Source organism: Lipotes vexillifer, unplaced genomic scaffold (genome assembly GCF_000442215.2).
Source record: "Lipotes vexillifer unplaced genomic scaffold, Lipotes_vexillifer_v1.1 scaffold433, whole genome shotgun sequence".
NCBI classification, from domain to species: Eukaryota; Metazoa; Chordata; class Mammalia; order Artiodactyla; family Lipotidae; genus Lipotes; species Lipotes vexillifer.
The window spans coordinates 963,615-989,533 of NW_006774285.1; the positions used below are offsets into that span (position 1 = coordinate 963,615).

Here is a 25,919-nt window from a genome sequence, read left to right on the forward strand (position 1 = left end):
GCTTCCCCTCCACTTCGCTCCCGCCTTCCTCCATATTCATACAAGAAGCGCCTCAGCTCTGATTGGCCGGAGTGTGGTTCTACCTCAGCCAATCACAAGCCAGGCTGGGATCCTACACTACACGCAGAGCGAATTGTGGAAAGACCGAGGCTACGATTGGTCCCTCCACGATAAGGTTTTAATTTTGAATTTTTCTTTATGGCGAGGGAGAGGCCACTGCCGGGACCCCATCGAATCCCCGGACTCTTAGCCTAGTAAGTGCAGGGGTATCTTCCTACGTTACCTGGGCTCGCATCTTCCGTAGCTGGGCCTGTTGCTGCTTGTGTTCTTACGGTTTACAGAGGTGGGAAGTTTCGCTGGACTCGGAGGGGAGACGGATCGGAAAAGAGGAGGTTTAAGGCTGGGTAAGAAGTGCTCCGCCTGGCTCCACTTTAATCATACTTCTATTTAATTAACGCTCTTCAAAAATATGTTTTGGAGCAAAGTCGCCTTCCTTTTGCACAGTCCTTTACATATTTGCTGTTCCAAACGTGGTTCGCGGGCCAACAGCATCGGCATCACTTGGCTGCTTCTTTAAAATACAGATTATCTGGCTCCACCCAGACCTACTGAATCAGAATATGCATTTTAACAAGACCTCCCCCCGCCCCGTGATTCTTATGCACTTTAAGTTTGAGAACATACACTTTTTGATAGGGAGTAGTACTATGTTCCTTAATATAGTCTTAATATCGTCCGACTTCCTGTGAGAGTATCAGTTTAAAAAGTGTGTCCTTTTTTCTATGTGACTAGTACTGTGCTGGACTAAGCTTTAGGGAACCGCAATCTCTAGAGAAACAAGACAGGAGCTAACAAAATAATGCTGCACAACATAAAGTGTAATTTAGATATAAGAAAGTACCAGCAATAGCCCTATGGATGTTCAAGAGGAATCAGTTGAACTGGTAATGGAAAGTGATTAATTGACAGAAAGCTGTTTGTGGGAGTGTAAACACATTTTTTCCATAAACATGTGTTTTAGGACAATATTAAAGAAATCCAGTTGTCGTTTTTAAACCGAACAAAGGGCTCCTGTGCCCGCAGTGCAGAAAGCCAAACTGACAGCGGGAGTTTGCAGCAAAGATTTTATTGCAGGGACCCAGGCGAGGATGTGAGAGACAAGTCACTCCAACTTGGTCTCTGAGTTAGGAGTTTTTAAAGGGGAAGAACAAAGGAGCTGAGGTTAATCATCTTAGTCATCTGCGGTCTACCCTGTCTTTAGTCCAGTGGTCTGTGGCCCCCGGGATCTGTGTCAACATAATCATAATCTATAAAGGTCATCTTACCCTGGAAAATAATTCAGAACAGCATATAAACAGTGATGTTTATCTGAAAGTTGTACCTTAAGACACCTGACTTTCATTACTTATTGTTGATTAGGCAAACGTGATCCAACAGGTATGGGCTAGGCCAAAATGGAACAAAAGAGGAAGAAGAAAAAGAACAAAAACCCGGGCATTAGTTTTCATTATAAATTAGACATAGGACTTGGTTTCAATTTCTGTTGCTGCCACAGCTTTGTTAAGTACCCCCTGACCAAAAGCATTTTTTTATATCACAGGGTGGAGTTTTAATAGAAGCAGCAGTGCCAACTCATGCAGAGGAGTGTAATTCTTACTCTATTATTTATTGCATCTTCCTACTGGAAATAGTTTTGGACCCATCCTTTAACCATATGAAGGTGCAGTATGATTTGAAGAATTAAAAATCTCCCTCACCAAGAGATTTTCTGGAATTGTATTAAAGCATATTCCTTAATCAAAATAGAGAACACTTGCTATTCTTTCATTCATTTATTGAATGAAATGGTATTTAATGCCTGCTATACTCTAGGTCCTGGGGAAACAGATGAATAAAATTTATCCTACCCTTGAAAAGCTCAAATCCAGTGGGGTGACAAACATGCAAACAAAAATTACAATGCAATATAATAAATGTCACAATAAGGGTGTGTATAAAGTGCTGTAGAAGCACAAAAGAGATGACATATCAGCCAGTAAACATTCCATAAGGACAGAGACTATATTGTATCCTAGCACCTACCATAGTACCTGGAGGATTATAAGCACTCACCAAAAAGACAAAGAGAGACCTCCCTGGCAGTCCAGTGGTTAAGACTCTGCCCTTCCTTTGCCGAGGGCACTGGTTCAATCCCTGGCTGGGGAACTAAGATCCTGCATGTCGCAAGGCGTGGCAAAAAAAAAAAGTAACTGAATCTGGAAGGCTACATAAATTGACCTGGAGGAGGATACCCCAAGCAGGGGGAAAGGCTGATAACACTATAGAAAGTATCTGGTGTTTGGTATGCCTGAAGTACAAACTGTTAATCATTAGAAGAGATGAGCCTGCAAAGGGCTGTTAGAGCTAAATTGTGAAAAGCTTTGAAAGGTATGATAAGGAATTTTGTTTATCCAGTGGGTGATAAGGATCCTTCAAATGCTTTTAAACAGGGAATATCAGGGTCATATTTTTGTTTTAAAAGACTAACTCCAGATGCAACTAGAGATTATCATACTAAGTGAAGTAAGTCGGAAAGAGAAAGACAAATGCCATATGATATCACTTATATGTGGAATCTAAAATATGGCACACATGAACCTATCTACAAAACAGAAACAAGACTCAAAGACATACAGAACAGAGTTGTGGTTGCCAAGGGTGGTGGAGCGGGAGTGCGGGTGGGGGGGTGATGGACTGGGAGTTTGGGGTTGGTAGATGCAAACAATTACATTTAGAATGGATAAACAACAAGATCCTAATGTATAGCACAGGGAACTATATTCAATATCCTGTGATAAACCATAATGAAAAAGAATATTAAAACGAAAAAGAATGTATATATGTGTATAACTGAATCACTGTGCTGTACAGCAGAGATTAACACAACATTGTAAATCAACTATACATCAATTTAAAAAATAATTAAAAAAAAAAAAAGACTAACTCCAGAACACTGTAGAAAATAAACTGGCAAGGAGAAGGCCTGAAGGTAGGAAGATCACTGGAGGAACACTCAAATCCAAACTGAGGAACATTTTCCAAAACAACTAGCTGGAATTCTTCAAGAATATAAACTTGAAGAAAGGCAAATACTTATATAAAAAGGCTGAGGAACTGTTATAAATTAAAGGAGACTGAAGAGATACTACAGTTAAATGCAATGTGGAGAGGGACTTCCCTGGTGGAGCGGTAGATAAGAATCCACATACCAGTGCGGGGGACATGGGTTTGATTCCTGGTCCAGGAAGATCCCACATGCTGCAGAGCAACTAAGCCCCTGTGCCACAACTACTGAGCCTGCGCTCTAGAGCACATGAGCCACAGCTACTGAAGCCTGCATGCCTAGAGCCAGTGCACCACAACAAGAGACACCACTACAAGGAGAAGTCCGCACAGTGTAACGAAGAGTAGCCCCCCCGCTCACCACAATTAGAGAAAGCCCGCGTGCAGCAACGAACACCCAATGCAGCCAAAAATAAATAAAATTAAATCTTTAAAAATAAATAAATAAATAAATGCAATGTGGAGAGGGAAAGGAAGCAGCTGTAAAGGATATTGTTCAGACTATTGAATAATAATTGAATATGGACTATATTCAAAAGTAAAATTTCCTGATTGTGGTTTTGTAAAATAATGTCCATGTTCATGTAAGGAAACTGAAGCTAAAGTATCTCGGAATGAAGTATGATGTCTGCAGCTAACTCTGCTCAGTCAAAAACTAAAAACTTTAATGCATGTGTAAGTATTTTTTATATTTATGTACGTTTATTATATTTTTTACTTTGAAAAGTTTCAGACCTTGAGAAAATTTACAGGAATAGTATAATAAATAGTCATATATCATGCACCTAGATTCACCAACTGTTATCTTTCTGTATAGAGGTGTGTCTGTGTAATATGATATGTAAAAATTATATAAATTACATAAATACATGGCTATATATTTTATACATTATCATGTATAATATATATTGTACATTGCATACACATATATATATACCCCTATGAAGAGAGATAATTAACAGATAACAGTTGGTGAATCTAGGCAAATGATATATGAGTGTTAATTATACTATTCTTATAAATTTTCTCAAGGTTTGAAATTTTTCAAAATTAAAAGAGTAGGGGAAAATAGACTATATCAAAAGACAGGGCTTCTCTGGTGGCACAGTGGTTAAGAATTCACCTGCTGATGCAAGGGACGCAAGTTCGAGCCCTGGTCCAAATCCCACATGCTGCAGAGCAACTAAGCCCATGTGCCACAACTACTGAGCCTGCGCTCTAGAGCCCGCAAGTCACACCTACTGAGCCCACATGCCACAACTACTGAAGCCTGTGTGCTTAGAGCCCGTGCTCTGCAACAAGAGAAGCCACTGCAGTGAGAAGCTCGTGCACCACAAGGAAGAATAGCCCCCGCTCACTGCAACTAGAGAAAGCCCATGCACAGCAATGAAGACCCAACGTGGCCAAAAATTAAAAAAATTTAAAAATTAAAATTAAAAAAAGATGGAAAACAAGGGAGAGCCCAGGGAAAGATGGTGAAGGCAACTGGAAATACAAGACAGAAAGGGGAGGGATGGTAAGGAGAAGGGACAGGATGAATTAATAAGAGAATTATTTCTGATTCATGTTTATGAATAATATAATTTTAATATAGTCTATTCTTATTTATTTATTTATTTTTGGCTGTGTTGGGTCTTCGTTTCTGTGCAAGGGCTTTCTCTAGTTGCAGCAAGCGGGGGCCACTCTTCATCATGGTGCGCGGGCCTCTCACTATCGCAGCCTCTCTTGTTGCGGAGCACACGCTCCAGACGTGCAGACTCAGTAGTTGTGGCTCACGGGCCCAGCTGCTCTGCGGCATGTGGGATTTTCCCAGACCAGGGCTCGAACCTGTGTCCCCTGCATTGGCAGGCAGATTCTCAACCACTGCGCCACCAGGGAAGCCCGTATAGTCTATTCTATAATGGAGTATTCTAATTTCCTCACTTTTTCTTTTTTTTTTTTAATGTTGTGGTACAGGTTTGTTTTATTTTTTTAAATTGGCCTTAGATTCTTTTCAAAACAAGGCAAGTAAAAAGAAAGGAAGTATATTTTTCAATTTAAGAAATAGGAAAAATGCTTTGAGTAATCATGAAGGAATGAGCTTCTGTCTAGTGTTAGCAATTGGAATCCCACCTTATCTAGCAAAAAGAATTTGTATGTCTCATTACTCTTTTGGAAAGGGGACTTTACATGTCTCACCTAGATAAAGATTGCTCTGTACTCTTTTTATAATTGGACAGTTATCCTCTGCAGAGTATCTAAAGCTTTTAGTAAAGCAGTGATAATAAAACAAACCTTAGCTTGCTGTGTCCTCTGTCCTGTTTGAGGTAGGAATTCATTATCTTTCACTTTTGGAAGAGCTATGATTATTTTTTAATATAACGTTAATCTAGGAATTATCTCAGACTGCATCTTTCTATCCTGACAGATTTGACATATTCTCTTAATTCTCTGCATGTGTCTATTACTGTATTGAATAAGAAGGTTATTAAATAGTAATAATGACCCAGAGCCCAGGACATCCCCCGCCCCCCACCACACACACACAGAAGAGAGAGGAGAAAATATGATTTAGTTCCCAGATTTTTTTTCATTTAAAAGATAATTTCTGGACTTCCCTAGTGGTCCAATGGTTAAGAATCCTCCTGCCAGTGCATGGGACATGGGTTCGATCCCTAGTCCAGGAAGATCCCACATGCCACGGGGCATCTAAGCCTGTGCACCACAACTACTGAGCCCATGCTCTAGAGCCCGCAAGCCGCAACTACTGAGCCCACACGCCACAACTACTGAAGTCCACGTGCCTAGAGCCCATGCTCCAAAACAAGAGAAAAACCACCTCAGTGAGAAGCCCATGCACTGCAATGAAGAGTAGCCCCGCTCGTCACAACTAGAGAAAGCCCGCAAGCAGCAACGAAGACCCAACACAGCCAAAAAATAAAAATTTATAAATTTATTAAGAAAAGAAAAAGCCCGCACAGAGCAATGAAGACCCAGGGCAGCCAAAAAAATAATGATGATGATAATAATAATTTCCAAAATGACATACATTGGCTTATGTAGAACTCTTTAGAAATTTGAAGGCATGGGCGCTGGAACAACCACCAGGAAAGGGCTAGAAAATGATGGCCCAGTTTCAGAATGGTGGTACTCTTATTTTTCCAGCTAATAGTACATACCAAAGGTTAACTGTCCAGTACTACCAGAAGGCTTATTATACTTAGAAACAAACAAGAAACGATAGTCCTCTTAATCCTCTCTCTATAATCCTGACTGCCACTTGCCAAAGGAAACCCTATCCACTTTTGTAACTGTTTCTGGTGTTTACCTCCATGTTTCTAAGTAACATGTTTATAATACTGTTCCTTTTTTCTTCCCCCCAATGGGTTAAACATTATATAAATTTAGACAACTACTGATTTCCACTTTCTTTCCTTCTGTCTTCCCAATATATCATAATTTTTAGTTAAATAAACATTCATTGTTTATACTATAATATATTGTGTAACAGCTGAACATACAGTATTACTGTGATTTCACTTCTTTTCTCGTAGAACTTTTTTCCCAGACTTTTTTTTTTTTGCCATGCCCTGCAGCTTGTGGGCTCTTAGTTCCCCAGCCAGGGATCAAACCCAGGCTATGGCAGTGAAAGCACCAGGTCCTAACCACTGGACCTCCAGGCAATTCCCCCTCCTAGACTTTTTTTCCTTAATATTTTATTTTTTTATTTAATTATTTTTAAACACAAATTTTTTAAAATATTTATTTGTCTGCATCGGGTCTCAGTTGCGGCACACAGGATCTTTCATTGCAGCACACAGGCTTCTCTCTAGTTGTGGCGTGGGCTCAGTAGTTGCAACAGGCAGGCTCTCTAGTGGTGCGTGGGCTTAGTTGCCCCACGGCATGTGGGATCTTAGTTCCCTGACCAGGGATCGAACCCGCATCCCCTGCATTGGAAGACGGATTCTTCATCACTGGACCACCAGGGAAGTCCCACCCCCTCCCAGACATTTTTAATATGCTTACTTTGTCAAGCTCTTATCAGTAACTTGGCCCTAACTTTACAGAAAAACAGCAAATTCTTCTCAGAATGATCAAACACACTAGGTAATTCATCCTTTTTTTTTTCTCTCCCTGTTTATTCTGGTCTCTGCTCTTCATGGTAAAGACTTTTCCTAAAATGATCGATGATCCTTGGCTGTTATTTGTCAAAGGAATACACAAAAAAGATAATTGATTGTTAGCTCAAAGGAGTGGAGGTGGATATTGTCAACCTGTGGGCACCACAGTGGGTAATTGATCATCAAGGACTTGGCCACTTTGGGTAGAACCCCAAATGTCAATATCTGTAGGTCTTTTTTCTTGGGCCAGTCAATTTCCCTGGAGAAGAATCTTCTAGTCTTCTCCAGGAAGAATGAGAGATGTGGGGGTTTGAGGCTGAGAATTAAGCTTGGTGGCCTGTAGGACTTCCCTGGTGGTGCAGTCGTTAAGAATCCGCCTGCCAATGCAGGGGACACGGGTTCAAACCCTGGTCTGGTAGGATCCCACATGCCGCGGAGCAACTAAGCCCGTGAGCCACAACTACTGAAGCCCATGTGCCACAACTACTGAAGCCCGCACGGCTAGAGCCTGTTCTCCACAACAAAGAGAAGCCACTGTAATAAGAAGTGCGCGCACCACAACAAAGAGCAGCCCCCACTCGCCACAACTAGAGAAAGCCCGCGCGCAGCAACGAAGACCCAACGCAGCCCAAAAAAAAAAACAAAAAAAACAAAAAACTTGGTGGCCTGTATTTTGGGAGCGGAGCTGAGGAAGGGGATTGAAAGTCTCACTTTTCAGTTAGGATCATCCCCTATCTTCTGTATAGTGACAGAGACATGATCCTGCTATGCTTGGTGACCCAAATTCAGCACCTCTAGGTTCAGCTTCTCCAGAGAATAAACCTGTCCATGAAATGAAAGCCAGGACACTGCCTGGCTGTAAGTATGGGAGGGCAGAAGTCAAAGGCCTATCCAATTCTTATAAAGACTTTTAATCAATCTAATTTAAGCCCCACCCCAAACCTTCAAAGGAACTAGGTGCTTTCAAGTCCCGAATCTTCTCAGAGTTCTGGGAATGGTCTTGCTTCCTGTTGGCTTCCCTACCAGGCAGGCAAGCCTCAGCTTTCCTCTGCTTTGCCAAGTCAGTTACTACTACTTGTAGATGATTTAGTTCACATCTATCATCTATCATAGGGTCTGCTCCCATTCTTCGTCCTGTGCGTTTATGCCTTTTTTATTCCTTTACTGCCTTTTTCATGATGTTTTCATGATGCTCCGCCAGTAGTGTGCTAATAAATATTTATAAATATATATACATAATTTTATTATAAATTACTGATATTATATACTGTTATGGTATATAACATTATTATAAGCAGTGATAAAATATATAATACTCTTATAAATTTCATAGCCAGTTGATTCTCACAAAATGCTATTATTGATTTTTATAGACTTCTTTTATTTGTAACCAACCTGTGGTTGCAATTTATGAACAAGCTTAGTCCTGATAAGAATGTTGGTTGATATTTTCATTTACTCTGTGAAGTAAGACAAAAGCAAAACACAAAGATTTATTTTGGAACTTCATTTCAGTAAGCAACCTCTGATGAATCAGATAATCATTTTCAAATACTAGAATAATACTCAATTTTTTTGTGCTATTCACAATGTAACTACAGACAAGATACACTTTTAAGTTTAATCTGCACTATTAACATTCTTTTCATCACTTTCTTAACAATCAACAAGATAATAAACCAAGCCTTAATCTGTAGTGTTTTATAATAGCCGTGGTGTAAATTCTCCCATCATGGGCAATTTCAAGTTTCCAATGTGAAGTCACTGAATGTGCAGTTGGGGAAAAAAATGAGCAATAATACACCATTCTAAAGCATTTTCACTGTATAGATACAATCAGGTAAAAAAAAAAAAAACCAAAACCTCAAGAGCATACATAATAGTAAGATCATTAGGGAGTGGTGAGTTTTGTGTATTGATTATCTTTTAAAATATAAATTACCTAATTGTAAGTTTATATAACTTAATTTAAATAGTAGATTTATTTAACAACTGGCTCACAGACTTCCTAAAAATGTATAAGTCAGGGCTAATCCCAACACACCACTGGAGTGGAGGTTAAGGTATAGAGTCAATCCACTGAGTTTAACCAGAACATCCAGCTCCTTTCTAAAGTCTGTTTTCATAACTGAGGGATTGATTGGTGAATGTAGGAAAAAGGGAGGCTGGAGGCCAGTTCTCTGTGTCAGTTGGCTCTCTAACAAAAGACATCAAGGCAGGTGAGAGAGGGAACAGGAGCAGAATGGGGGAGGGCTGTGAAGGGGCAGATGGAAGGCAGGAAGGGAAGGTTACTGGGGAAATCTCGGATTCTGGGGATCCTAACCAGTGAACTCTGGGCCTTGGATAGAGGTTTCCAGTGACATTTCTTGACAGATAGTCTTGGCCATGGATTTGATGAGGTTTAATTTCTTTTCCAAGCAACCATAAGTTTTTTGTTGCTTCCTGAGGCTTTCCTAAATATCTTCATTCAGAGTATTTTTGTTTTGTGGTTGTTTTTTTTTTAATCCTGTAGATATCCCTTGTGTTTAATAATCCCCACTTAGCCTTTATTCATTATTTCAGTAGAAAGGAAAAGTGATACAATAAAGGTGAAATCAGGTATCTTGGGGTATATCTCCCAAGCCTGTAAGAACAGTTAAGAAATACGCTGTTAATTTGAGGTCTGGCAGTTTGTTAAATAAGATGCTATCAAGAAACTTTACTCCTAGACAAGTTGTTGATATACGTTCTGTCACCCATTGCCATGGAGGGTGCCCTCTGTGAGTCGAATGCTCTTGGAACTAAAATATTTCTTAGTTTTTACTATCCACATTGGAGCTGGGGGAGGTTCTTCAGCCCTTGGAATCTGAGAGCTGAGCAAGCATAGAGCTACATACCAAGTGCTGGAGGGTTACAGGGTGAACAAAAGTGGAATGAATGTGTATTTTAAAGACCAATTGTTCCTATTCAAATGTAAGTTTGAAGAGAAGGAGGCCCAGCCCTTGAGACCATTTTTAGTTCTGCTACTTGAATAAGGACATCTTTGTTCCTCAGGTAGCAAAAACTGAAACCGGCAAAGCGCGTCTTCACATCAAACCAGCTCTGACTTAATTTTCTTCAGAAAAGGATTCTGGGTTAAAATCTAAATATACTAGTTAGTGTTTAAAAGTGCTTTAAAATAAATGTTTTGAAACACCCATGTCTTAGATTTGGGGTAATTGTTATTATGTTGTATATCACCTATTCTACTATTGCATCACAGTGTATTAGGAAGAAAGTGGTCTTTGGAGACTTACGAATCTGGACTTAATGCTTTATTGCATTACATTGGATAAATCATCTCATCTTTCTAAGCCTCAATTTATTCTTATGTAAAAATGGGAATAAAAATCCTCTTCCTCAGGAAAAATACCTTGCACGGTAATGAAGATTCACTGAAAAAATATATGTGAAGGCGTCTAAAAGTAAATGGGCATTATATAAATGGTTAGTTTTGTTTTTCTTTCACTACCAACTCAACCTTGTACATTGGAATCTCAGTAAATGTTACCGGCAAAGAAATTTACTTCCTTTTAATAACTGACATAACCCAGCTGTAGCCATCTTCTCTGTTACTGTTACCGAACCAAACTCAGGTCCACTTGCCCAACTCAGAGCAAAGCTGATCGACTGACACCAGGTTGTGGTGAAGGAAACAAGGAGAAAGGGCAGCTAGTGCTGAAAAGCGCCAAAGTCCTCGATGGCTTTCAGGCAAGGATTTTTTTTGGCTGCATCGCACAGCATGCGGGAGTTCCCAGAACAGGGATCGAACCCACACACCCTGCTGTGGAAACGTGGAGTCTTAACCACTGAGCCACCAGGGAAGCCCAGGCAAGGATTTTTAGAGGCAGCATTAGGGGTGAGGGTAATAGGATGCCTGATCAGCTGGTGGACTTTCAACTTTTTGGTTAGTGGTAAGGTAACAGGGTGATAGCTGGGGAATCTTAATCATCAACATTTATGGTTCTAACCAGTCTGGGGTCTAAGTGCTGGTGGTCAGCATGTAGTAACCATCTTTTACCTGGGGAGTGTGGTCTTAGATTCTGCAGGACAACACAAAGATATGCATCAGATCATTATATATATATATATATATATATATATATATATATATATCCGTTTGAGGAGGAACTAGGAGTCCTGTGACTCTGTTTTATCTCTGAACTATTGTTTAACCTATCATTGTTTCTGCATTCCCTCACTTCTCTAATTAGTAACTGCTTGAGTCTGCTCTTTGGAACTTGAGGAAGGCTTAGGAGACAAGTCTTTTTTCTACAAACAAGAGAAAGGGAACAAAAAGGGCTTTTGTACTAGGAAGGCCCTGAAAGGTCCTGCTTGATTTCATTATAAAGAAAGGGAAATTCACTTGACTTAATGAAGAAAAGCAAAACAAGCAAAACAAAAACAAAATTAGAGAGTAATATGCCAAAGCCAAGGTATCTCTAGAGATAGTTTAAATCTGGGTTTAAATTTTCCTCCAGTTTAGGGTGATCTTGGGTGGCTATGAGGTGGCTCCAGCCTGCGGTGGCTTGAAGTGGGACCTCAGTTCCCTGACCAGGGATTGAACACTGACCGCAGCACTGCCCTGGTGCTTGTCCGCTTTGAAGAAAGAATTCGGCAAAGAGACAAAAAGTAGTGAGGCAAGTAACATGCTTATTAGGAGAGAAGATACATGCAGAGAAAGCACGGGTGAACTCAGAGAGCAAGAGAGAGAGAGCAGCACACACTTCTGGAGTGGATTATGTTACTTATATGAGGACGGTTCTGGGTTACCTCTGGCCAATCATCTTGCTTTGTCTGACTTTGAGTCCATGTTTGGTCTGGCACAGGGCCCTCCCCTGTGTGCATGCACATCTTTTAGCCAAGATGGATTCCAGCGCAAGGGTCTCTGAGGAGTTAGCAGAACATATTATGGTCTGGCTCCCCCTCCCCAAGGATCCTTTTTGCACATGTGTCGCTTGGGGGTCTCCTTGACCTCAAGAATGAGAAATATGTGTTCTCTTTAGCTTTTTATCCAAACAGGACTCGGCTCCTTATTGCTCCTGCCATTATCTTCATCTTGAAATATCTGTCTACAGGGGACAGATTCCAGCTGCTCAGCCTGGGGCCCATCTATCTCCTGCCTCAAGGGGACTCTGGGTTGCTGGTGGTGACCTATTTCCTAACCAAGGTGGCGGTTACAAGGATGTGTTCACTTTGTGATAATTCATTGAACTATAGTTAAAACTTGTGTATTTTCTATGTATATGTATTATTCCCCAATAAAAAATGTAAAAACAAATTTTCTCTACAGAAACCATGCCCAAGTTCAAGCAACAAAGAAGAAAGCTAAAAGCCAAAGCAAAAAGATTTTTCAAAAGAAAAGAGGCCTCTCACTTTCAGTCTAAGCTAGTTACACCTCCCCCTCCGCCACCCTCACCAGAAAGGTAAGGCATAATAGGGAACAGAGAAAATATTAAAAATCTGATCATTTTAGGAACAAGTTACCAGATTTAGCAAATAAAGATACAGAACACCCAGTTAAATTTGAATTTCAGATGAACAATGAATGATTTTTTTGTATTGTCCCATGCAACATTTCTAACATACTTATACTAAAAAATTATTCACCCTTTATCTGAAATTAAATTTTAACTGAGCACCCTGATTTTATGTAGCAATCATAGCTTAAGAGTTCAAACAAAGTAAAAATCACAAGGAATTGTGTTTGAGGTGCACAGTAACTATTTTCTACTTTCCTAGTCGATTTAATTGTATAAACCTGGTAACTAAGTGATGGAAGAGGTATATATGACTAGAACTTAAATCTTTATTTTGGTAAAGTTTGATCATTTATTCTCTGGGACTTAGGGCTTAAATGTGTTATTAAAAGAGACTCTAAAATCTAAGAACTCTAAGGCAGTAGGTTTCACAATAACATATTTATACATTTTTTGTTAAAGGTCTCTTTACAGAAAAAATTTTAAAACAAACAGACCCTCAAAAAGCAGTAACCATGATACCATCCTTGACTCCTCTCTCTCCCGAATGTTGCAGAAGCCTTCTAACTGGTCTTCCTGCTCTGCCCTTGCTGCCTCTGCAGTGTATTTCAACACAGCAGCCAAAGTGAGCCTGTTAAAATCATTTCGCATTGCTCCTCTGCTTAAATTCTCCAAGGTCTTCCTCTATCAGAGTAAAAATGAAAATCCTTTGTATGACCAACAAGACCTTTATGGTCTGACTCACATTATCTGTTAATCCTCTTCCTTCAATCTTTCCACCCTAGTCATCTGGCCTCCTTGCTGTTCCTCAAACACCTCAGACAAACTCCCACCTCAGGGCCTTTGCACTTACTATTGCTCTTGCCAGGAATGCTCTTATCCCAAATATTTGCTCTGCTAGTTTCTTCACTTCCTTGACTTTTATTCTCAAAAGTCACCTTTTCGGTGAGACATTCCCGGCTACCCTATCTAAATTTTCACCTCCACCCAACGTTTCACATTCCCTCTCTTGCTTTATCTTTTGCTCCTTAGCATTTGTTCACTACCTAACAACCCACATATATTATTCATTTAGTTATTTTTACCTTTCTTCCATGAAACTGTAAATTCTATGAGGGCAGGATTTTTATCTATTTTGTTCATTACTAAATCTCAGATACCTATTTGTTTACTATGTTGTTTTATTTATTACTATTTATTTACTAAATAAATATTTGTTGCATAAGTTAATCTGGGAATTCTAGAAGTAAATGAAGAATTTGGCTTTAGATAGTCTCTGCTCCTGAGTCATACTATAAAACTAGCTTGTTATTTAATTAGAGGCTGTTAATTCCAACTTAGGAGTTTTTGCTTTGTTTGGTTTTGTTTTTCCTACAGAGTGGTTATTCCTTCAACAGATACACCCCTTAGCAGAAGCTGGCTAAGACCGTCCTGGAACTTCAAATTTCCCAATTTTAAAGATGCAGTAAAGCTTTGGACAAATAGAGTATGGTCTATATACAACTGGTTTCAGAACTGCATGGCCTGGGTATGGGTTTGACATACATGTTTTCAGCATTATGGTTTTTCTGCATACTTGGTGTGTGTGTTCATGTGTGTGTGTGCTCAGGTCAGCAGACACTCAAGCTAAACTCAGATGAGATGAAATTGTGTGGTCATGTCTGCCCTCAATTTTTTTTTTTTTTTTTTTTTTGCGGTACGTGGGCCTCGTTGTGGCCTCTCCCGTTGTGGAGCGCAGGTTCAGCGGTCATGGCTCACGGGCCCAGCCCCTCCGCAGCATGTGGGATCTTCCCGGACCGGGGCACGAACCCGTGTCCCCTGCATCGGCAGGCGGACTCTCAACCACTGTGCCACCAGGGAAGCCCAATTTTTTTTTCAATAAAAAAAATTTTTTTTTACTTGAAGTATAGTTGACTTACAATGTGTTAGTTTCAGGTGTACTGCAAAGTGATTCAGTTACACACACACATATTTTTCATAGTATTTTCCATTATAAATTATTATAAGATATTGAATATAGTTTCCTGTGCTATATAGTAGGTCCTTGTTATTGCCTTCACTTCTATAAAACATACATCAAACCACTTTCTTGTCCTTATCATATTGCTCATTGGATTCAGGCTTGATTATTTTTTAATTTCAGAGTTTGCAAGTATTGAAAGACACCATCTTTCCATCCCGTTTCTGCCACCAAGAACTTCATAGTCTAAAACAACGGTTTCGCATTTTGGAAAGTGAATTACACAAGCTCCAGGAAGCATTGAAGGTTAGTATTATCAAATGAAAAACAAATCCAGAATTAGGTAAGGAGGGAAGGGGTTGTCCCCCATTGGAACCCCAGTGTGCTTTTACTAGAAGGAGGAGTGGCTACAGGCTAATGCTAGTTCTGGGCATGTCTGCTCTCAGGTCTATTCCTTAAACTTCAGAGGCTCTGCTCTGTATTGGAGGGGGGCTGACCCCTGCAGGCTACATTTCCCAAGCTCCATGTCATCTGGCTCCTGGTGTGCTGGACTAATGGGAGACACTGATGAGAGATTAGAAGGAGAGAGAGGATGGGGTATTTTTCCCCTTTGTTCTCTGTGTTGGGCAATTTCAACAGCAATGGTTGTTGTTGCCTCCCTAACTCCAGCTCCCACTAGGTAAGTCAACCGTGTTTCTAGATTCTCTGGGTTAACCCAGCTCCAGAGGTCTGGTTATACTGTCCTTCTCTTTGGCCATGCAGTGTCAGGGTGTTCATGGCTTTATGCTGTTGCTAATCTCTGGGATGCCTCACTGTCCCCTGTGTGCTTCTCAGCTCTTCCATCAGCAGTATAACCAACTCACTATATTACATGTCCCCTCTTCTAAATACTCAGGGTGGTTTCTATTTTCTTGACTGATATAGGCAGGAAATAAATATCCACTCTCTCCGAACTCCCCTAAGCAGGACCCCTATTCTCAGTGTCTAAAACCTAAAGAATAAACAATGTGCTCATTGGTTTGGAGAGACGCTTCTGGGATTACACGCCTACTTCCAGAATTTGTGCCTCAAGATGAGCTAACCAGAGGAGGAAAGGCAAATCACCTCATGACCTGGACTTCACAACCTGGACCTCAGTTTCTTCATCCATAAAGTGGGGAAGATGCCACCTGTAGTGAGCTGAATGATGGCCCCCCAAAAGACATGTCCAAGTCCTAATCCCTGGAACCTGTAAATATTACCTTTTTTGGGAACAGGGTCTTTGCAGATATATAATTGAGTTAAGGATTTTGAGGTGAGGAGATCATACTTTATTATCTGGGTGGACCCTCAATCCAGTGACAAGTGTCCTTATAAAAGACACGCAGAGTAGAACGTACAGAGAAGAGGAGAAGCAATGGGACCACAGAGGCAGAGAGTAGAGTCATGGGGCCTCAAACCAAAGGATGCCAGTAGATTCCAGAAGCTGGAAGAAACGAGAAACAGATTCTTCCCTGGAGCCTTGATAGGTAGTGCAGTTCTACTGACACCTTGATTTCAGTCTTCTAACCTCCAGGACTGTGAGAGAATGAATTTTGTTTTAAGCCACCAAGTTTGTGATACTTTGTTACAGCAGCCTGTAGTACGCCCCCTTACTTCTTAGGGTCGTTGTATTCATTTGCTAGGGCTGCCATGACAAAGTAGCACAGACTGGGTGACTTATACAACAAAAATTTATTTTCTTACAATTTTGGAGGCCAGAAGTCTAGGCTCAAGGTGTTGGTAGGGTTGGCTTCTTCTAAAGCCTCTCTCCTCGACTTGCCTTCTATGTCCTCAGATTGTCTTTTCTCTGTGCACGTGCATCCCTGGTGTCTCCTGTTTGTTCAAGTTTCGTCTTTATATAAGGACACCAGTTACATTGGATTAGAGCCCACCCTAATGGCTCCTTTTAATTTAATCACTTCTTTAAAGGCCCTATCTCCAAATACAATCACATTCTGAGGTACTGGGGGTTGAGGGTTCAATATATGAGTTGCAATGGGGCAGGACAATTCAGCCCATAACAGTCATGTTCCAGGCCCTTGAACTTTTTTATCAGTTCCTTGAATATACTATATTCTTGGTTGCATTAAGTGTTTTTCCCTCTGCCAGGAACTCTTCCCCCAGTTTTTATCTCCCTTCTTCACCTGGTAAAGCTAAATTCATCTTTGAGATCATGGCTAAATATCACTCCCCAGACCTCTGACTATTCATGCTCACAGCACACTTCATGGCTCTTATTGAAGTATTACTTTGGTTTGTTTTGAATGTATTTTGTGTATGTTTAATGTCTTGTCTTCCTCACCGGACTGTCAGCTTGATGAGGTGACAGGCAGGGCTCATATTGTACCCACAGTGCCTGGCATATAGCACACACAAAACAAATATATGAATGAATGAATGAGCTTGTGATAAATGAGAAAATATTACGGAGCATATGGTATACTGAGAAAGCATTCAATACATGGTAAGTATGGTTTTGATGACTCTCAGCCATAAGAACCAAATAAATCTGTTCTTCAGTTGCCAACTGTAACGTTTTCTTCCAGGCCGTCTCAGAAAATTCTTCCTGTCCAAGCTGTGGTCAGATGTGTCACATGCGTGGTAAACTTACAAATGTGCCTGCATGTGCTCTAACCACCCCTGGAGACTCCGAGGCTGTACTGCCCGCCTCAATGCCACAGCCAGCCAGTCGTCTTCCTCCGGCCCCGCCCCCCCCCCCCCCCCCCCCCCCCCCCCCCCCCCCCCCCCCCCCCCCCCCCCCCTCCACCCCCTCCGCCCCCTCCCCCGCTCCCTCCGCCTCCACCCCTGACAGCACCTTTGCCGCTCAGAAAATCTGATCTCACTAAAGCACATCAGGTAAAAAGCAATCTAGTAAAGGTGTGTTTTGGTCAGTGTGTAGTGAAGGAGTACAGCCAGGTGTCCTTTCAAGGCTGGGCTAAGGGCTTTGACAGGAAGGGCTGCATTTTGTTCTGTTTCCATATCTTAATTATGTCAATTATTATTTTTAAAGACACAGTCCTCTGAGAGATTACGAAAGTGGGATTTAGAAATGAAAGTGATTTTTTTTTCAAGGATAAATGAATGAAATCCAGCAAGGTGGGAGATTCCTGTTGGATTCTTTACAAAAATGGAAATCTCTCTGGGAAACCAAATTAAAAACAAAGATAGCTTAGTGAGTGAATCAGAATAAAAAGAATTTGTGGATCCTAAAGTATAATGCCATTAGGCTGGAGAACCAGTCTCCATTAGAGTTACTTATCTTCCAAGGGGACCAGAGTATTTGTGTATCACTAAGATAGGCCTGGCCCTATTTAAAAATCTGCTGAATTTTCACTACAGATATATTTGGTTGAAAATGGCTGAATTAAATGCAGAGCCTATTGTTATATTTGCCCTAATATATACCTCTCTGAGTATACATCCTTCCTCTATGGGAACTGAGTCATCCTTTTAGGGAGTTCAGGCAAAACTTCACTTTGTTTTTTGTTTTTAACTTGCTCTTTAAAAATTTTTTTTTAATTAATTAACTTAATTTTATTTTTGGCTACGTTGGGTCTTCGTTACTGCACACGGGCTCTCTCTAGTTGTGGCGAGCGGGGGCTACTCTTTGTTGCAGAGCATGGGCTTCTCATTGCAGTGGCTTCTCTTGTTGTGCAGCACAGGCTCTAGGCATGTGGACTTCAGTAGTTGTGGCGCACGGGTTTAGTAGTTGTGGCTCGCAGGCTCTAGAGCGCAGACTCAGAAGTTGTGGCGCACAGGTTTCGTTGCTCCATGGCATGTGAGATCTTCCTGGACCAGGGCTCGAACCCATGTCCCCTGCATTGGCAGGTGGATTCTTAACCACTGAGCCACCAGGGAAATCCCCAAAATTTCACTTTGATTTAAGGAACTCCTTCATCTACTGTCCTATTACAATGACTCCTAAGGAAGATGCATAGTTACAAGGAACTAGCCCATCTCTTACTATCAAAGCCTTACATTTTGGTAAATACTTTTCAATAGCCTTAGCATCCATGGATACTGAAAACAGAATTGTTCTTGGTTGAATGGAAAGAATTTGATAGGCTCCTAGGGGAAATAAGAGTTAATTTTTTTTTTTTTTTTTTTTTTTTTTTTTTGCGATACGTGGGCCTCTCACTGCTGTGGCCTCTCCCGTTGCGGAGCACAGGCTCCGGACACACAGACTCAGTGGCCATGGCTCACAGGCCCAGCTGCTCCGCAGCATGTGGGATCTTCCCAGACCGGGTCACGAACCCATGTCCCCTGCATCGGCAGGCAGACTCTCAACCACTGCGCCACCAGGGAAGCCCAAGAGTTAATTTTTAAGTTAATTTTTAAAGAGTCTTTAAAAACTAGATTTGGATTTGCATTTGACTAGATGTCCTGGTTCCAATTTGAATTCTAACCTCTCCATGTATTTTAAGGCTGGACCATTAAAAAAAAATGTACCCATGCATATAACAGTTAAAGATCTACTGACTGTGAAATTAAAGAAGACGCAGAGTTTTGATGAAAGGAGGAAGGTAAGATGTCATTGACCAAACATGTGGTCTTTCCGCTTTTAACCTGGTTGTCCCTTAATGGAAAATAAGCATAAGTCTTAAATATAGAAACCATTCTGAGGTAAGTATTTATTTTTTTTTGAGTAAAAAATATGTAAATCCCCAAATTATTTAATTAGGCAGTTTTATCTACCAACCATTAGTTTGAAGGGGTAGAGATATACTTTGAAGCTTTGGAATAAAAATTGAATAGATATATCTTACACATATTCAGCACTCAAATATTTATTGTTTTAGTATGTTTACATTTTGAATGCTATTTTTAAATGCGTTTTTAATAGTGTCTCATTTTGTGATTAAAGCTTGTACCATCACCAAAGGCACAGAATCCACTAGTTACTGTCTCTGACCTGCGGTGCGTTTCCCTGAAACCGAAGTCCAAAGTGTTATCAACTCGAGTTACAAATGTCTTAATGTAAGGAAATACACAGTACTACACTCTACTGCTACTTAAAATAATGATTATTTGCTTATTTCTACCTTTAAAAGTTACATATGATCATTGAAAATTGAAATCTACAGAAACGTTTCAAGAAGAAAAGAAAAATCATGCAAATAATCCTATCATTGGAGATAGCCACATACTGTTAAGATACTGTTGTTTATTATTCTAGTCTTTCTCTGGACATATACTCTATTATTTCCATTTCATGATGCTGTTTATTATAAAATACACCATTGATTTAATAACAGATTTGGGGGGGGAATATTATCAGGAATTTTCAAAGCAGCACAATTTCAGAAATAATAAAATAAGAAAACTAGTTTTCTTGGAATTAATGAAACATGATATGTTTATGTTTTGGAATCAATGAAATATGATATGTTTATGTGTGTACCTGTGTATAATCATATTATACATACAGATATGGATTTTCCCCTTAATATGTCATGAACTTTCCCATATCTCATTAAGAATTAGTTTAAACCATCATTTTGACTTCTTCAATAGATGCAGTTTTTTAATATGTGAATTTCATAGATAAAATCCTGTTTTGAGACATTTAGGTTGTTTGTGATTTTTTTTTCTATAACTCTTCAGTAAACATCCTTGTCCATCATCTGTATGCATAGCTGAGTTTTGCCATAAGATGGATTCTTACATGTGTAATTACTGAGTCAAAAACTATTACTTATTAGAATCACTATATCACTTTATGCTCCTATCTGCATCTACTGCTATTTTTAAATGTAATAAATAGTAACAAATGCAACAAACTACTTTCTAGGATGTTGCCTATAGAAATGACTGCTTTGCTTTGGAAAAATTATAAAATCTGGCAAGCTCTAACTTTTGTATCTATATTTTATCAGTACTCCTGGTAAAAGCCAGTTAGATCTGCGAAAACTACTCAGAAAAGTCGATGTAGAGAGGTAATCCACTCTCCTATCTTTACGCTTTCTAAATTCATTTGAAAATTCAGCATAAAACACAGCTTCTAATATTTTCAATACCTTTGTAGGAGCCCAGGTGGAACCCCACTTACCAATAAAGAAAATATGGAAACAGGAACTGGGCTGACCCCAGTAATGACCCAGGCCTTGAAGAGAAAGTTTCAGGTAAGCCTTTAGGGAAAAAAAGACTTTGGATCCTTTTCTTCAAATGTATTTATTTAAAATCATAATCTAAAGAATCTTTCTTAATAATAGTAATTTTAAAACAGTTCCTTATGCTTTATAAAGCACTTTCTTATTTAGGCTTCAAGAAATTCTACGAGATAGCTAGGATTATCATCTCCACTTTAGCAATGAACGTCTGGCTTTATTAATTTCATTAATAACTATTTATTAAGCACTTCCTATATGCCAGGCACTGTGCTGGAGTACCAGGGGTATAGTGGTAAGCAAAAACAGACACAGATCTGCTGTCTTGGATCTTTCGGTCTAGTGGGGAAAGTAGATATTAATCATATAATCACAATTTGTATAATTTTGCACTGAAGTAACTTCTGTGAAGGAAAGGAACAAGATTCTGTGGGGGGGAACTTGATCTAGCCTGGATGATCTAGGAAAGATTCCCTTAGGAAAGGATGAGGTAAGACTTGAAAGGTGAATAGGCATTAACTGGAGAGGGTACCTGTGGAGTGAGCCCACCTTGGATGTAAGGGAGGAGGGCTCTAGGGAAAAAGAACAGCGGGTGCAAGGGTCTCATGGTGGGAGGGATCACAGTCTATCTGAGGAATTGAAAAGTGGCCGGTGTGGCTGTAACAGAAAGATAGGAATAGAGATGGGGATAGGAGTCAGATCATGCAGAGCTGATAAGAAAAGGTCTTGGCAGCTTTCTTCTTTGTCACCTACATGTATGACCCATACACCAAAATCCAGTGCATCAGCTGGCCCTTGTGTGATTTCTTCCAAACCCTGTTTGTCTCATCTCCCTGATCACCTCTATCATCAGATCTGTGAGAAGGAGCCATCCTTCCACCACCCCTGCTAGAGTGCTGGGGCACAGGGCTGCTGACCTCTTTGGCTATGAAGCTTATATTTCCATCTCCCTCTGGGCCAAGAGACACACCACAAACTCCACTGCAGACAGTCTTCCCACCCCAGCACTGTCCTCCCTTCCTTTATTCCCTTGTTAAGAATTAGTGCCTTTTGCAAAAGAAATAAAAGCAAAAATAAACAAATGATAACTAATCAAACAGCAAAGGAAACCAGAAACAAAACAAAAAGACAGCCTACAGGGACTTCCCTGGCGGTACAGTGGTTAATACTTCACCTACCAATGCAGGGGGTGTGGGTTTGATTCCTGGTCGGGGAACTAAGATCCCACCTGCCTCTAGACCAAAAAACCAAAACATAAAACAGAAACAATAATGTAACAAATTCAATAAAGACTTTAAAAATGGTCCACATGAAAAAAATCTAAAAAAAAACAAAAAAGACAGCAAAATACAACCTGAATTTAAAAAAAAAAAAAAAAAGGCAACATACAGACTGGGAGAAAATATTTGCAAACAATGTGACTGACAAGGGCTTAATTTCCAAAATATACAGACAGCTCATGCAACTCAATAACAAGAAAAACAAACAACCCAATCCAAAAAAATGGGCAGAAGACCTAAATAGACATTTCTCCAAAGAAGACATACAGATGGGCAACAGGAACATGAAAAGATGCTCCACGTTGCTAATTACTGGAGAAATGCACTGGTCAGAATGGCCATCATCAAAAAGTCTACAAATAATAAATGCTAGAGAGGGTGTGGGTAAAAGGGAACACTCCTACACTGTCGGTGGAAATGTAAATTGGTGTAGCCACTATGGAAAACAGGATGGAGATTACTTAAAGAACTAAAAATAGAGTTACCATATGATCCAGCAATCCCACTACTGGGCATATATCCAGAAAAGACAAAAACTCTAATTTAAAGAGATACATGCACACCAATGTTCATAGCAGGACTATTTATAATAGCCAAGACATGGAAGCAACCTAAATGTCCATCAACAGATGAACGGATAAAGAAGATGTGGTACACACACACGCAAACACACACACACAATGGAATAGTACTCAGTCATAAGAAAGAATGAAATACTGCCATTTGCGGCAACACAGATGGACCTAGAGATTATCATACTAAGTGAAGTTAGGCAGAGAAAGACAAATATTATATATCACTTATATGGAATCTAAAAAAAGTAATGCAAATGAACTTATTTACAAAACTGAAATAGACTCACAGAAAATAAACTTACAGTTACCAAATGGGTGGGGTGGGGGGAGGGAAAAGTTGGGAGCATGGGATTAACAGATACTACTATATATAAAATAGATAAACAACAAGGATTTACTGTATAGTGCAGGGAACTATATTCACTATCTTGTAATAACCTATGGTGGAAAAGAATCTGAAGCTGTACACCTGAAACCAATACAACATTGTAAATCAACTACTGTTTAAAAAAGAGAGAATCAGTGCCTTTTGCAGGACAGCTTTGTTTCCCTCTTGCCGATCAACTTGGTCCTCTTGGGCACTATATGACCTTCTTTGGAGGTGTGACTGGATTCCTCTTTCCTCCTTTTGGAGTATCCAATAGGAGTCCACCCCCAGATCCTTGGTAATACCATAAATTGTGATGGGCAGAAGGAAGAACCCTCACTTCCTTTCTTTGTTTAGCTCTAGGATCCTTTTTATCCCTGCCCTACCCCATAACTACTATAGTGGGTTGGGTAATGTGGAAACAATTAAAAATATAATGAACAATAAACCCATATATTGAGCGATGACATCAAAAATCACACATAAGACCTATGCCATATGTTGTGCTCCTCAAAATCCACTTACTAGAGGATATCTAGGAAAAACTGGTGTTAGACATGGAATGACTTTTCCCACTCCTTAGACTTCCTTTTTCGTTTAATTCTGAAGCAACTGTATTAGTTAGACTTTGCATTTGGCTACTCGTAATAGAAATCTGACTATAGTGACTTAACCAAGTAAGGCCTTATTTTTCTTTTCTGCATATTGCCTTGGGAAATAGGCAGTGCATAACGGGTACAGCAGCTTGACTGTGTAATCACCTCTATTCCATCCTTAATATGTGGCTTTTATCCTTACGGTGCAGAATATCAACACTTCCTGAAGCCTCACGTCCACATTGTAGGCAAGATAAGAAGGCAAAGGGCAAAAGGGTGTGCTAGCTAAACTGCCCTTCATCTCTTTAAACAGGGGATATCCAGGAACTTCGGATAACATCAGGGAAGCTGGGAAAAAGTGGTTTTTAGAAACCAGATGCATTGCTGCCTTGCATAAACTCTGGGTTTTGTTAGTGAGGAAGGAGAAGAGCTGTGCTGGCCGCAAGAACATAATTCATATTATACTTGGGACCTTTATTTTTTTTCGTAGCTGGCTCACCCTAGAAGCCCACCTCAAACTCTGCCACTTTCTACAAGCAGCTTTGATGAACAAAATGATGCCACCTCTGCCTGACTCCATATGATGATCCATAAAATATACAGATAATATTATCCCAATCCTTTTTTTTAATGTAGTATGTATAAATATATTAATATATAATTCATTCGAAGAATTAAAATAGGTATGGAGCCCACACATACTGTAGTATAAAGCAATATTAGGATATTTTCTAGTTTACGTGATCAATAATAGAACAGATGGGAAAATGCAATCCCCAAAGTGATGTTTATCCTGGAATTACCGAATTTTGGTTGGGGAGGTTATTCAAGTTTAACTAGATAACTCTAATTTTTACTCTATAGGTGCAGTTATGACATTAAGAAAATAACCTGGTGCCCATTCATCTTGGGTAGTCTCAGGTAATTGAAAAGCAAAGTATTTCAGCCTGTAAAGTTCATGCACTCATTAAGTGCTACAAACGTAACCATAAAAAACAGACCCTCTAGATTTTATTTCTGTTCCCTATAAGCAATTAAGAAGTAAAACCATCCCCCATTCAAACCTAACTGTTCCAAAAGAATTTGAAACAAAAGCTCCAATGTGACCTTAAAAATTAGAATATCATGGGACTTCCCTGGCGGTGCAGTGGATGGGACTCCGCTCTCCCAATGCAGGGGGCCCGGGTTCAATCCCTGGTCAGGGAACTAGATCCTGCATACATGCTGCAACTGAGAGTTCGCATACCGCAACTAAGGAGCCTACATGCTGTAACTAAGGAGCTGGCAAGCTGCGACTAAGGAGCCCTGGAGCCACAGCTAAGGAGCCTGCCTGCTGCAACTAAGACCCAGTGTAACCAAAACAATAAATAAATGGTTTTTTAAAAAATTAGAATATCATTTCTAGCATCTTAGGTAGGTAGTTATATCTGGCTTACTGAAGTCTGAGATATTCCTCACTTTGATATCTGCTATCCACATTCATGACGCTAAATATAAATTTCATGAAGACCTCAACAGGAACCTTGTGTTTTCCACAGTGCCCCACCAAGGATTCTCTGAAGTCCATAGCAGGTTCACTGTGAGATCTGATTCCCTGTCCTCATCCACCTATTGATTCAATAACAGTAATCATGCACACCTCACTGGATTTTGCTTTTTCCTGACAGTACAGGGTTGACAGATTTAGCAAATATAAACACATGACACCCCATCAAAGTCTAATTTCAGATAAAAAACAAATAACTTTTAAGTATAAATATGTCCCATTAAACAATGAATAATTTTTTGAAGTTTAAATATGTCCCCAATATTGCATGGGACATATTTATACTAAAAAATTATTCGTTGTTTATCTGAAATTCAAATTCAACTGAACATCCTATATTTTATTTGGCGACCCTATCAGTCAGTCTTCTACAAAGTTGCCAATTTCTGGGAGCCCCCAGTTTGTCAGACATGTCTACTTAGCAGTAGACACTACTCTAGCTTCAGCCAGGACCCCTAATCACTAATGCGATAAATATCATGGAGGAAGAGGAACACTCATTAGGGTAAGTGTGACTCTGAAGGCACAGAATTAGCTTTGATGCTGATAACTTCCACTGCAGTTCCAAGAATAAGGATAGCAGCTCCTCATGGAGGGGAAACAAGGAGTGGCAGTTTGTCACTGAACTTTCTAGCCCAACAGGAAACAGCTACATAAGATGATATCTCTGAAATATCCCCTGGTTGTCTCAGGCTAGAAAGTTATTTTAGCAATTTCCCCAAAATGCCTATATTTCCTCAGATAAATATAGCTTTGAGATGCCAAAT

General features: G+C 39.9%; 1 protein-coding gene across 1 annotated transcript; it reads left to right on the top strand.

The window, feature by feature from the left end:
- Window positions 1-12,518: 12,518 nt before the first annotated feature.
- On the top strand, window positions 12,519-24,180 carry PRR11 (proline rich 11). Its single transcript, XM_007449092.1, has 10 exons — window positions 12,519-12,646; window positions 14,078-14,228; window positions 14,844-14,966; window positions 17,228-17,376; window positions 17,444-17,537; window positions 19,106-19,204; window positions 19,546-19,658; window positions 20,558-20,617; window positions 20,707-20,803; window positions 24,097-24,180. Exons 1-10 carry the CDS (start codon window positions 12,519-12,521, stop codon window positions 24,178-24,180), a joined length of 1,098 nt encoding a protein of 365 aa, XP_007449154.1.
- The last annotated feature ends 1,739 nt before the right edge of the window (window positions 24,181-25,919 follow it).